Genomic DNA, 13,091 nt, shown 5'->3' on the forward strand with positions numbered 1-13,091 from the left:
CTTTATTCTGGCACTTCAGTCAGTAGACAATCAGTAGACAACAAGCTAGCAATCAACTGCCAGTTAGAAAATTCCCCATGCAAAAATGCCATTTGTCTGTCAGTGTTAATGCAGCCAGTGTTTATTGTAATACTCAAGATAATTGCTCAAAGCCCTGCTGCTCGAACAGACAACCCCTTCTTTCCATCCCCCATAAGCAAAAGCATTTCCTGTTTCCTGCCTCTGTTAATTACCTTTGACCCTTAGTTACTGTACAGTTCAAAGGCACTGTGAACAATCCTCTTCACGAGTTAAAAAATACAATTTAAACAGCACATTTAATAAAAGAAAAACGTAAAATGATTTGTCTTTACAGGTTTAGAGTTGTGTAATTTTGACAAAAGTTTGCTATACTCACATGGGAAAACGTAAACGAAAAATGTAATGTTACTGCTACCCTGCTGGTCAGCTTCAAGTTTCTTTTTAAAACCGTGTCCACTCATACAAAATGATATATAGTAATTATATACATTAAAAATATACATTGAAATTGAGCGTGTGAATATTCTTTACCAAAATCCCTTCCACTGAAAAAGACATCTCCCAGTTTTGCAATAAAACTGAATTCTCCACAGAAATGTAGGTTAAATTGCTATGTATCCTGAGCTCCTATCAAAATTAGCTTGTGTTTTAAATTACAAAAAAACCTGAAATGTTTAGCTACACTCCATACAATTAATGGTTCAATACAACAGAATCCTGCCTATATGCTGAAATATTATACATCCAGCACTTATCTGTTTTGTCAGCACAAACGCTCATGTCAGAAGGCATTTTTACACCACCTTTGAGGTTTGACACACCACCCTCCATTGTAAGCGAATCTCTTTTCAAACCCTTAGACATAATGTAGCGGGGCACTTTCAAACACAGTTTGAGTAGGACTTTGGCCTGTGTCAATAACATATTACATAGCACAGATGGCGTGGCTCGCTTTCCCTATTTTTAAAGCCCCCCAAGCTCGTAGTGGTTCATGTGCAGCCATCTTGTTACAATGGTGCTACAGAACGTGCCGCACGGCAAGTCTTTTTTCCCCACCCTTAGCACGGAGTTCAAAACCAAAACCTAATCTTATGGTTACAGACAAGAGTGTCAATCGCTCCTGTCCAATTTGTGGAGAAAAGATATTAGTTTTACGGCTCTAGTAATTATCTTTATGCAGGGACATTTCTTGACCTTAAACCCTTGAGTCCTGACCGACCTAGCGCGCAAGATATCGGGGAAGCATAAAGAGGTTTGACATCAACCGCAGCGCTAAACGAAGGGCGCCAATCGGAACAAAGAGTGGGCGTGTCCAAAGTTTAAAAGCTGTACATTGATAGCTACATTGGCCAATAGAAATTTACTGCGCGCGTAACACAAGCCAATCGCTATACCCGTCCAGACGGATTACATTGATCGGTGCGACCAGTTTGATTGACAAAGCATCTCACCAATTACCATGCTGTAAACAGCAATTCACCAATCACCGGGGTGGGAAGGCGGGATTTTTCGGAGGGGGTTGGGTGCGAGGTATCATGGAGGATCAGTTAGCGAAGAGTAGCCATTGAAGAAAGCCGAGCTTTGGGTGAGAGCCCTGGAGTTTCTGCAAATTTTTTAATTTACATTTTTCCCCCTCTCTTCGACCTAAATATCATATATATTTTAAAATGGAAATGAAGAAGAGAATAAGTCTAGAACTGAGGAACAGGACCCCAGAAGAGGTATGCAAATGTGCTTTTATTTATTTATTTTACAAGAAATGAGATGTGGTTGAGGCTTGGTAGCTTGTCAGGGGATGGGAAATAGAGAGCCAGCGAGCTCGGTGGCTCTTCAGTCATTAGACTCTAGACCACATGGGTGCTTGAGGGATGCAATCCGAATTGAGCTGACTTTGAACTTCGGCGTTCTTGAAATCGAATTGCGTTTGAAAAGTTGAGTTAGGATATTAGCTGGGAGGCTGCATGTCACATTTTAGCGGATAGATCCCAGTTAAACAGTCGGGACGTACAGCTACCTAACTAGTTTTAATAAATAGGCGAGTAACCTCGTCTTCCCTCCGTCGGGGCAAGTTATTGAACATTAAAGGTGTCGGGTATCGAGATAAGACCAGAATTACAAAAAATGGTCACTGCTGTCGCCACAATTAAGTGGGGATATTTGGGGGAGAATCAACCTTTTAAAGTTCAGTTCAAGCGAAAAGAGTCCGTTAAATCACTTTAACCCATTTTAGGGCGGGTCGAGTCGTTTGTGCTTGCTTGGTCTAGATATGCTATATGGATATGGAAGAAAAAAACTATTAGTCATAGCTAGCTAAGTTAGCTACTTACTAACCGATTGCGAAAAACTTGAGATGCCAGCGCCCTCGGAAACGTAGTTTAGTTAGGTAGCTAACCAGGGTCGGCACCCTAACCGCTGTGGTAGGACTTGGCTAGTGGAGATGTGGCGACGAACAGGTGAAGTTCATTGTAGCTGGCAAGTGAGCTATCAGTCGGGTGGCTAGCTGCATGATTACCCAAGGTTTTGAAGCGGACATTTTATGTTCAACGTGTTTATGCATGATTGCTTACAGGTTATTGGTCCTCTAATACGTATTTCGAATACCGCTTGGAGATAAAAAAAAAAAATTATGAATTTATGCGCTTCGATGTAGTCGGTTACGGTGCTTGGGAGGCGACGTGCACAGGCTAGCTAGCAAGTTGAGTCTTCGCTCTGTGACGGGTTGAGAGTGGAAGTCATTTTGTTCGCTAGCTAGTAGTTACAACATCGTGAGTACTTTTCGCGATGTTTATCACACATTAAACGGCGCGATTGAGTTAGTTCCCCAGCGTAAAACGTTTATTGTAAGGAGGATTTTTTAATTATTATTCAGACGTTTATCACGGGCATTAACGCGCGTGCATGAACTCGCATACATCAAACGTCCATTTAAACGGACCCCCGCGGAAGCCAACTTGCCGCAATTTCCCTCCGTGCTCATATTTGGGATGCGGTGGTTACATAATGCTACATAATCGTCTTTTCCTGCACGACAGAGAAAATGGTCATTCCTGTTAAATTTTCCTCCATTTATTTGTTTCTTTTTTGTTTAAACTGAATATAGAGACACCCAAGATGTCCCCGTTCTCGTTTTGTGAATTGAAGGAATCTGGCAGATGGCGACACGGGCTCAGACCACCTCCCCCCTATTTAGTAGATTACAGTAAACCCCCAACCCTTCCGAGCTCGCAGGCTTCGCCGAGTTCCTCGCATTCATTGATTTAGCCAACTTAGTCCTCCGCAATTCGGCCTGCTGCTACCCCCTCATCGCCTTTATTCGCAAGCGCTTGTCCCGCTGTTAGTGTTGCGCTTCGGGACACTGAAAGAAAAAAAAACAACGTGGCGTCATCTGATACCGCCTTTGGAAGCTAAGGATCGACAACGGATCACCCTTACGGTGTTAGTTACTGTTTTATAGTAAGGTGTCTTTTTACGACGCCCCGATCGCGCCCGTTTTGCGAGTGCTGTGGAGGTCAGCTTGCGGGAGAAGTGTAGCGAAGCGCGTCCTGGAAGGCAACAGAGAGCCAGTCCCGTCCCGCTCAACCGAGCCCAGTCCGCCCTGTTTGCTGGAAAGCCAAACCCAATGTCACATTGTCTCGACTTAGATTCAAACACCAAGATTAAAAGTAACCTGCTAGCGACACGAGTACGTGACAGACAATTAGACGTGCTCTGGATTTAACCTGGCCTTCCTTCGGGCACGTATGCGCAAACATTCAGGTCCTTCAAAATAAATTATTTGCGTCTTCTTGCAAATTGAAATCAAATCTGGTTGTCAAGTGGCACTGGTGTACTTAGCGATTTATAGCAAATGTGCGGTGCACCATGGCCGTATGCTAAGGAGCATTACGAAATCAAGGTCATGAATATGTAGAAATCCGAGTGGCGTTTATTGTGATGGACAGCGAGGTAGGATGGGTCGTAGGGACCGACAGGGCGGCGTTGTTGAACGCCGGTGGCAGCAATTTGTGATTACATACGTGTACGTATTAATGAAATAAGCAAAATGCACATATTCTGTTAATATATGAATTTCATCAATAAATCCAGTGAACTCGAGCCTGTGAACTCTGATAGTTACAAGTGGAAGAGAAGGAGAAGGAGAGGCCCGGCGAGGAGGGAATACCAGTTTGTCTAGTTCCAAGAACACTTGAGGGGGAGCTGAAGATCGCTTTTATTCTGAAGCTGAACATCTTTTTATTCTGTTTTTTTACTTGTCTTACTTTTTTGTAATTAAATGCTGCTCCAAAGAACACAATTTCTGTCGCACTGGTCTCCATGTCCTGACTGTCCCAAACAGAGGTGATGACTGTTTGAATGCTGAGTACTTAGCCTGTGCTTTCTAAGCGTGTGTATTTAAATGCACGACTGTTGATAGTGTGTTAAGATCTTACGGGTGTGTTCTGTCTGAATTGGTGGGTGGTGTGAATGTGAGTTCTTGAGTAGCACTGTGAATGGGTGTTCAGAGTTAGGGTTAAGGGCTGTTGTTGATGTGAAAGGGGGGGGGTTTGTGTGTCCCGCAGGTGGCAGAGCTGGTGGTAGACAACTGCCGGTCCAGCGACGGCGAGGTGGAGGGCCTGACGGACGACTTCAAGGAGCTGGAGTTCCTCAGCATGGTCAACGTGGGGCTGACCTCGCTGACTAAGCTGCCCTCCCTGCCGAAACTGCGCAAGGTCAGTGGGAGGCTCACCAAGGCTCTCTGTGATGTTTCGCGTTGCTGCGGGGGGGCTGTGGCACCTCCTGACTGCTTTTGCGTGTTTGTGCTGTAAAAGCTGCTTCCTCTCGCCTCTCAGCTGGAGCTGAGTGACAACAGCGTCTCGGGGGGCCTGGAGACGCTGGCGGAGAAGTGCCCCAACCTGACGTACCTCAACCTGAGCGGCAACCGCATAAAGGAGCTGAGCACGGTGGAGGCTTTGGTAAGGGTGACGAGGGGCGGAGGGGTGGGGGGTGGGAGCATTAAAGTCACTTTAGTGATGTCTACGGGCCAGCTTCAAGTGCTGGTGTTCTTAGCTGTCACCTGTGAGTCAGAGGTTTAACATCAGTCAGTAGTGTAGCATAGTGATAATAAGCAGGGCTTGTGACCTAAAGGTTGTTTGCTCGATTCCCCGCTGAGGTACTGCTACAGTACCCCTGGGCCAGGGTACTTAAGCTGGAATTGCCTCAGTAAACTATGCAGAGAGATCCAGCTGTATAAATGGATAACATGTAGAAATTGTGACCTGTTTCGCCCTGGATAAAAGCATCTGCTAAATTCTAGTAGTGTAGTTTAGTGTAGTGTGACTTGTTGGTTCAGCTGGGCAGTTATTAATGTGCTTTAAATAGCCATGTTATTTGCGATAGTTAAACAGGAATTGAAACTGTGTGGGTTAAATAATCAGAAACAGATGTGAAGCATTTAGTGCTGTAAAGGTTGGGTTTTAGCCCCTCTGTATTTCTAGCTCTTGTCTGCCTCTGATGTTTGACTGCGCCTGTTGACCTTGACCATGCACGGTCACTGAGCAGGCATTGACCACAGACTGACCACCTCCTCCCTCCGCAGCAAAACCTGAAGAACCTGAAGAGCCTGGACCTGTTCAACTGCGAGATCACCACCCTGGAGGACTACCGCGAGAGCATCTTCCAGCTTCTTCCCCAGGTCACCTACCTGGATGGCTTCGACCAGGAGGACAACGAGGCCCCTGACTCTGAGGCGGACGAGGATGGTGAGGCTGGAGGCCGCATGAGTCTGTCATAAAAACTATAAAACAGCATATGTAATCAGATGCATAGCCAAGTGCAAATATGCAAAGATTTATCAAACCATCTCAGAACAAAAATGCCCATGAGCACATTCATGCTTTGTGTATTTGTATATATGATATGACGTTCATTTAGCTCTTATCCAGAGCGCCTTCCAGCAAAAGAGAACAGAAGCGTATCCATCCAAGCTGAATCGGCAACAGTGTTAGGCCTGGCTAACAACACTCCCAGACCAATGAGTGTGAGCACAACACCATTCAAGCACTACCGCAAGGCAACTTGTGCTGATCTGAAACTAGACAGCCTGGAAAACTAAAGGGAGTCAAGTAGAGATATATAATCACATCAGTGCTCTGATGATGATGGTCAAAGCTGCCCACACTAGAAAAGTTAAATGGCTTGCGGCATTTCACAGGGGCCACAGACTGGACAGAGGAGCTGACAATGGGCAGTAGAGCACTAAGCACTGAGCAGCTGTAGCCTTGTTTTAGAATGCTGCAGAACGAGCTTTGTCTTCCTCGCTTAGTCGAGCACTGTGATTGGACGCGGAGATTAGCCCTGGCTTACTGATGGCGGGGGTTCACCTTGGTCTTGCTTGAGTGTAGCTGGGGAAAGAGCATGCGGTGATGCCTGTCATCGGCTTGTTGTCCAGATGAGGATGAGGATGGGGAGGAAGGAGCTGGCCCCACGGGCGACTACGATGACGAGGATGATGAAGAGGGCTCGGAAACGGGAGAGGTGGGGCTCTCGTACCTCATGAAGGAGGGAATTCAGGTAACCCCAGGAACTGATTCTGTCCCCCCAAAGGTGTTTGTATGCTTGAACATTCCAACTTTCCAAACGGTCAGTTTGATTTAATGTTGTGCATGCTATGCATGGTGGAACTTCCGAGTATGCACCGACATGGACCCAGCATTGATCCCTTGGCTACGTTGTGCTTTAATATAATTCTCACCCTGTTCTCCAGGATGAAGAGGATGACGATGACTATGTTGAAGAGGAAGAGGAGGAAGCTGAAGGTAAGGATTGCTGTAGTTTAGTACTAATATAGTCCAATAGGTTTGCTTTGATTGATGGGTGATTATTGCTGATCCAGTGACTACAAGCATAGATTCATCTTGAAGCTGTAGCACTGTTTTAGCGGTACTTTGTCTCATATAAAATGTGACATCGGTATTTGCATTTTGCCAGCTGATAAAATCCTCTGTATTGTAGAGGTTTCTGGGGATGGCATCGTAGATGTGTAGATTGTAGATCACTAGGTGGCAAGTAGCAATAAGTAGTAAAAACTCAGTTTGCACCCAGAGGTTTGCAGGTTCATATCCTCTCTGAGGCACCGCTGCGGTGCCATGAATGAAGATGGTCAGTATAAATCAGATATCCTGCTGTGTTAATGGATAATATGGGTTTAAACTGGAGAGGTAAAATAAAGCATGAGGTTGACGATGTGGGTTTGGGGCGTGTTTCCTTCGTCTCCCCTTCAGAAGAGGAAGAGGCTGGGGTTCGGGGAGAGAAGCGAAAGAGAGACCCTGACGACGAGGGAGAGGATGATGAAGATGACGAGGATGACTAGCCCCCATGTGACCCCCAGGTGCCCCCCCCCCCCGGATCCAGAACCAAGCTGTAGAACGTCCACAGGAAGTGTGTTCTTGCCGATTTGTTTTCTCTTTGTATACCATAGATATCACTGTAGAGGCTAAGTGTTACTTTTTTGGGGTTTTTGTTTGTTTTTTGTTTTTTTGTTTTTTACATACGCTTTGTCGGAAAAAAAGGAAAGATTTTATCGACACGATCATTCCGAGGTTTATTTCCCACCCTAAGTATTGCGCCCTCACGGGGCAGGCGTGAGTTCGGCCGATCTGACACTGCAGGCCAGCGGGGGGCTGTGCGCAGAGACAGCGTGGGCTCCACTCAGGCTAAACGGGTTTTAACAATCACAACAGCAGTTTATTCCGCCTTGTTTCTGAAGTCCTCTTGCACTCATTGATCTCACTCAGCAGGCTGAAATAAGAACGTCGCTGCCAGCAGGCTCGATCGTGACCCTGGCCTTGGTCTCCATGTCAGCCCAGAGTCAACCTTTATGTCTACCTCTCTGGGTTACACCGTGGTCGGGATGGAAGTGGCGCACTTCCAGCTAACGCCACAAGGTGGCAGCGCTCTGAGATGGCCAGAAACTTTTGCCGTGAGAAGCGCTCTGTTTTTGAGCGCACCCAGAACCTCTTCTACTCCTGGTCACACTGCGCCGATTTTGTAGATGCCCCTTCTCAGTGACTTTTGTATCAATAGTTTTAACTCTGTGAAAATCCCTCTCACTTTCAGGTTAGTCAAGCAGCAGCAACAGTGGTAGGCCTCATGTGTTTAAGGGGTTTGGGTAGGGAAGAGGTGAAGCATGCTTTAGGGAGGTCCTGGAAGGTTGTTTAGATTTCTCTTTAGGCACCGGTGCTGGTCCTGGGGAAGGCTGGGTAGATTCAAAGGCAGCGTCTCAAACCTTGAAGGGCTAAAGAAAAAAAACATTAATCACAACCCAGAGTTCCTGTGGAGCCAGTGTCCAGAACCGCAACCGCTCGTAGAAATCAAACCACAAACACGGTTCAAGTGTGGTTCAATCCTGAAGCCGAGCAGTTTGGGCTTTAACTGTAATAATGAATTACACAATGTTTTTTAAACTTGCAAACATTTATTTCAGTCTGAACTTAGATTTTAAAACTAGATCATGATCAACAGCAACTATCAGAAGTTGAAGTTCAACCACTTTGGAAGGATTGAATCATATTGAATCGTAAACCTCTTAACCTTTGCCAGGCTGTGGACACACGTAGGTTTTTTTTTTCCCTCTTTTGTTCATGTTTTGGTATTTTACAGAGTGAGAACTTTAATCTATTGTTTGTATGGCAATATGTATATAGTATCTGTTCCAACTGTCTGGTGTATCTCCTGTGTAAATGTTTTTTTTTTAAACTGGTTTTAATACAAAGCACAGGTCAGAAAGTAAAGCTTTAGACCACCACACTCAGTATCTAGTTTTATTTTCGGTCCTTGGCTGTTGTGACAGTTCTGTGTTTGGCATTTGTGTGCTGTAAACCTAAGAGGGTTTTTAAATAAAAACAAATGCTTTAAAATAAAAATGTATTTAATAAATCTTTGATTCTGTGCTTCACTGTCGAGAGAGTGCAGTGTTCAGAGGCAGGGATTTCGCTGGTGTTTAAGGTCATTATTCATGAGCTTCATGGCTCACACTGTGTTTTACTGTGCTGGTTCCATGCTGCAGTAAAGTAAAAATTTGCCTTGACAATATTTAACTGCTGGAATATAATTATAGAGGCATGATATGAGCACAGCAATCATTGTGTGTATTGAATTCGTACAGGTTAGTAATTGCACCGATTCATGGAATTCGCTGCATGCTCAAATTTAGTAATTGATTTCGGCACTGATGTTTATTTTTTCCTTTGAACGTAGAGCTAGATGGTCCGCTATGAAAAGGGATTTTGTATTTTGCAACTTATTTTTTGCAGCAGGGTGTACAACTATTGGGTAGCACTGTGGCACTTTGGTTTGGGTGCAGGAGGATGAGGGTCCATACCCCCATCTGGGGCACAGCTGTTGTACCCTTGAGGAAAGGTTAATGTCCAGTGTCTCCAGTAAATATCCAGTCGTGTATGTGAACAGCTTGTGAAATGTAAGTTACAGCGTGTGCACCTACAGGCAAATTATGTCATTGCCTGTCTGAACTGCTGTCTTAACGTTAAATATTTACGGGAGTGAGAGCCAGGTTGTCTGGAAGTGGTAATAAAGGGGCAGTAGTTTAGGGATGAGGGAAGTGGGTGGAAGTAGAGGTGCGAGCTGCCTCGGCCCCGGAGGACTGCAGTTACACCGTCTGCGGGACATGAATACAATGCTTGCACCTGCTGCTTAGCACATGTCATATCAATAGGTAATGCCCCAACCTGGTGCCCATGCAGCCAGCTGCCCCCACCCCCCACCCCACATCTGCACTGTACAGCCCAGCGCACATACTACCAGCCTGATCAGTGGGAGAAGCTGACCTGCTGTATGAGTGGGACACTGCTGGATCTGCAGACCTGGGGCTGGCACACCATGTGAGTTTCAGCAATGTGCAGCTGAGCTCACGACTTGGCAATGATCTCCGATCCACGCGGTGACGCCCGCTGGTCACCGGTGCTGCGCTGTAATTATGAGGAACTTGTGAGGACCGCCATCAGGACAGTCGTGACACTCGCCACGCTTCGGTTTGCCAGTGCTGCTGTTGCAGATTAAGTAAACCCTGGTGCTCTCACCACGGCACAGTAAAGTCCTTCATCTGCTTGTGTTCTGCCTGCGCTTTCAGTGTGGTGTCTTTGCCATTTGTATCCTTATTGGATGGCACTTGCACTGATTGGTTGCATTTATTAATTTCAATGGTGGCACTCTGCAATATTGAATGATTATTTTTCATTGGTATGGGTAATCCCTCATTACACCTGTAACAAAATGGAAGCTGCAGAAAATGATATCTCACGCTTCCTAAGGTATTCAAAATAATTCTCATTGCTCATGGGACCCAAACTATGAAATTAATCTGCTGTAACATTTTAGCATGCAAGCGCCAAATTTCACCAAGAATCATCCTAAGAATAATCCCAAATCCTTGTGTACTTGCAAAGGAAATAAAAGCTAAATTGGGGCTACAAGCATATGATTTTTGCAAGGCATGGTAAGTGGAATAAAATGCTCTGATCACTCAAATCTGATGAAGTCTTTTCCCTGATTCTTCATATAATCAAAAAAGTGTTGTATGTATCGAAATGTATTCCATTAAACATCAGTACCATTGTGGCTAAAATGGGTTATTCCCACAGTTAAAGAAGAGATGAGTACGTCTATACCATAAACGCTCTTCTCCAAACCCGGGTCACATTCTTTCTTATCTCTTCCCAGAAACGAGTCTGGAAATGATCCAGAACAGAGCAGCTGTCTGGTAATGGGACTCCTAACTTGAAGCTATCCCAACACCAGAGGCGAAACTCTAAATTCAGGTGTTCAGCTGGTTAAAGACACTGCTGCATACAAGGCTGTTTGTTGCAGTACAGCCACAGCAGAGTACAGTTTGCTGAAGCCACAGAGGAGTGGGATGCTAGGGGAACTGCGGTGTTGAGGTGCTGGTTTCTCTGCTGGGTTCCCTGTGTTCCAGAAAGCATTCCAGCCGCCAGTTACTCAGCACCTCTGGTTCAGTGGGTTTCCAGGTCAGAGAGTTTTAGTCTGAGGCCAGAGGTCGTGGGATCAAATCCCAACTGAGTCACACCAAACGGTAACAACCTTCAGTGGCCAGCATCTCGTCTGGACCTTGGACTCCCCTGCCCAGAAGCAAGCTGTGGGGACCTGAGTCATCATGGCTAAGGGTGAATCACCAGCTTCTGTCTGTCAGCTTGCCTGCCTACCCAAAATCCATCCGCACTAGTCAAGCAATGCTCACAAAACTAAATGACAACACCCACAAAAACTTGCAGTGCGATCCTGTGGGTGTGGGAGTGTGTTCTGGGCAAACATTAATCTTTGCAAACATTATATTCATACCACTACAGTACATTACATTACATTACATGCATTTAGCAGACGCTCTTCCCCAGAGCAACTTCCATCACAATAGAACATAAGTGTGTCCAATTTAAACAAGCAACAGTGTCAGTGTCAGTTCACTATTGGCTGCATTACTGAGTTTCTTGTAAGTGTACCAGCATTCATAATGCAGTGTCATCTTCACTGTACTGTAATTGTTTTTGGTCACACTCTGTATAATGTGGAACCTCATCAGGGTTTCATGAAGTATATATTCACGAGCATGATGTTGCTACCTTACAAAGCAGTTAGGAACAAATCTAACAGCTGACAGTAACACACCAAAATTTGTTGTGCATGTTTTAGCTTTATGACACAATATGCCCTGTATATTATCCATCATAAAACACTGTAGTTGCTTATGAATGCTTCATGATGCTGTAACACAAACCTCAGGAAGATATTATTTATGCTTGAAAAAGGGTCATGAAGTTACTCTTGTGATGGTTATTCTCTCCTGTGATGAAGCTGCCCAAGGCTTCTTACCAAAAAAATGAGCAAACACACCCATAACAGTAATTTATTTTTAAAAATTCCACAAACAGAAGAACCAGCCTCACAGTGAACTGCAGAAAAAGTGACACACACCTGTATTTAATGTGCCTTCAGTTAGGCAGGTGTGGTTAGTAATCCCACACAGGCAGTAACAATTAGTAATTAAACAATCAACCTGTTTGAAATAACATTGACGAAAGCATCTGCATATTGTTGGATTTAAACTGGATGGAAGACAGGGAAGAGAGTCCTTAAAATTTTAACGATTTGATAATTCACACCATTACACAGTTGTTGGGGAAAGGTGAAGGTTCTTCCTCACATTGCCATTATAACCACTATTATGTCTTGTCTCCTGGATCTTTCCTTCAAGCCCTATTGTCAGAATAGTTCTGGGCCAGGGGGAGTTTACTGGTCTGTGCTGTAATGCTCCACAGCCCTGGTGCTACAGGCTAAATCCTCCCAGCTGCTGCCAGAGGTCTTTGCAGAGACTTTTTCTGAAGGCTGAGGGCTGTCTCAGTGCAATTTCCTCTTCTTTGGATTTGGGGATTTCAGGAAACTTGGGGAGAAGAGAATGGGGCTTTTGCAAAGTAGCTTCTCCTGTGAGAATCTCGATAAGTTCTTCTCTTTGGGCCTTCACACCTCCTCAGTGGTAAACAAAGCCACTGCACTCTGTATCAACTGGATAGGCATTGCATTGTTACAAACGCCAAGCACGAGCTTAGATTGAAGTGTGACTTAATTTTCAGTGAAATACTATATATCAATGATGGTACCATCAGCTTTTGCACAGCTCCTTTGGATATTCACAGTTGGATCAACATATTATGGGAGTTCACTTCATAATGAATCAATTATCCTGCCGTGGTACTACCAAAGGTAGGTTCCCGGTTTTGCATTCTCTTGCATCCCAGTATTCTCACTACTGAAGGGCTTACCTCACTGTTTTATTAAATATCTGGTATCATTAGCCTACCCCAGCATATCCCACCTCTTCATATTGCTCCACATGGATACACATGGCTCATCTATTTTACTATACATTGCGCTCTAAAGACATAAATTAAGTACAAAATCTGTGTATTTATTGTTTCTCATTGTGGCTTTGGAATGTGATGTCTATAAAGGGGTAATGGGCAGGCCAAATTAGACTGAGAGAATTATTCGTATGGTATGGTAGATCT

At 44.8% G+C, this 13,091-nt stretch overlaps 1 protein-coding gene across 1 annotated transcript; it reads left to right on the plus strand.

The window, feature by feature from the left end:
* Positions 1-1,557: 1,557 nt before the first annotated feature.
* anp32e (acidic (leucine-rich) nuclear phosphoprotein 32 family, member E) lies at positions 1,558-8,822 on the plus strand. Its single transcript, XM_036515997.1, has 7 exons — positions 1,558-1,742; positions 4,581-4,730; positions 4,851-4,973; positions 5,597-5,759; positions 6,449-6,570; positions 6,764-6,815; positions 7,281-8,822. The coding sequence occupies exons 1-7, from the start codon at positions 1,689-1,691 to the stop codon at positions 7,367-7,369; spliced, it is 753 nt and encodes a 250-aa protein (XP_036371890.1). The 5' UTR covers positions 1,558-1,688; the 3' UTR covers positions 7,370-8,822.
* The last annotated feature ends 4,269 nt before the right edge of the window (positions 8,823-13,091 follow it).

This window comes from Megalops cyprinoides, chromosome 21 (assembly GCF_013368585.1).
Source record: "Megalops cyprinoides isolate fMegCyp1 chromosome 21, fMegCyp1.pri, whole genome shotgun sequence".
NCBI classification, from domain to species: domain Eukaryota; kingdom Metazoa; phylum Chordata; class Actinopteri; order Elopiformes; family Megalopidae; genus Megalops; species Megalops cyprinoides.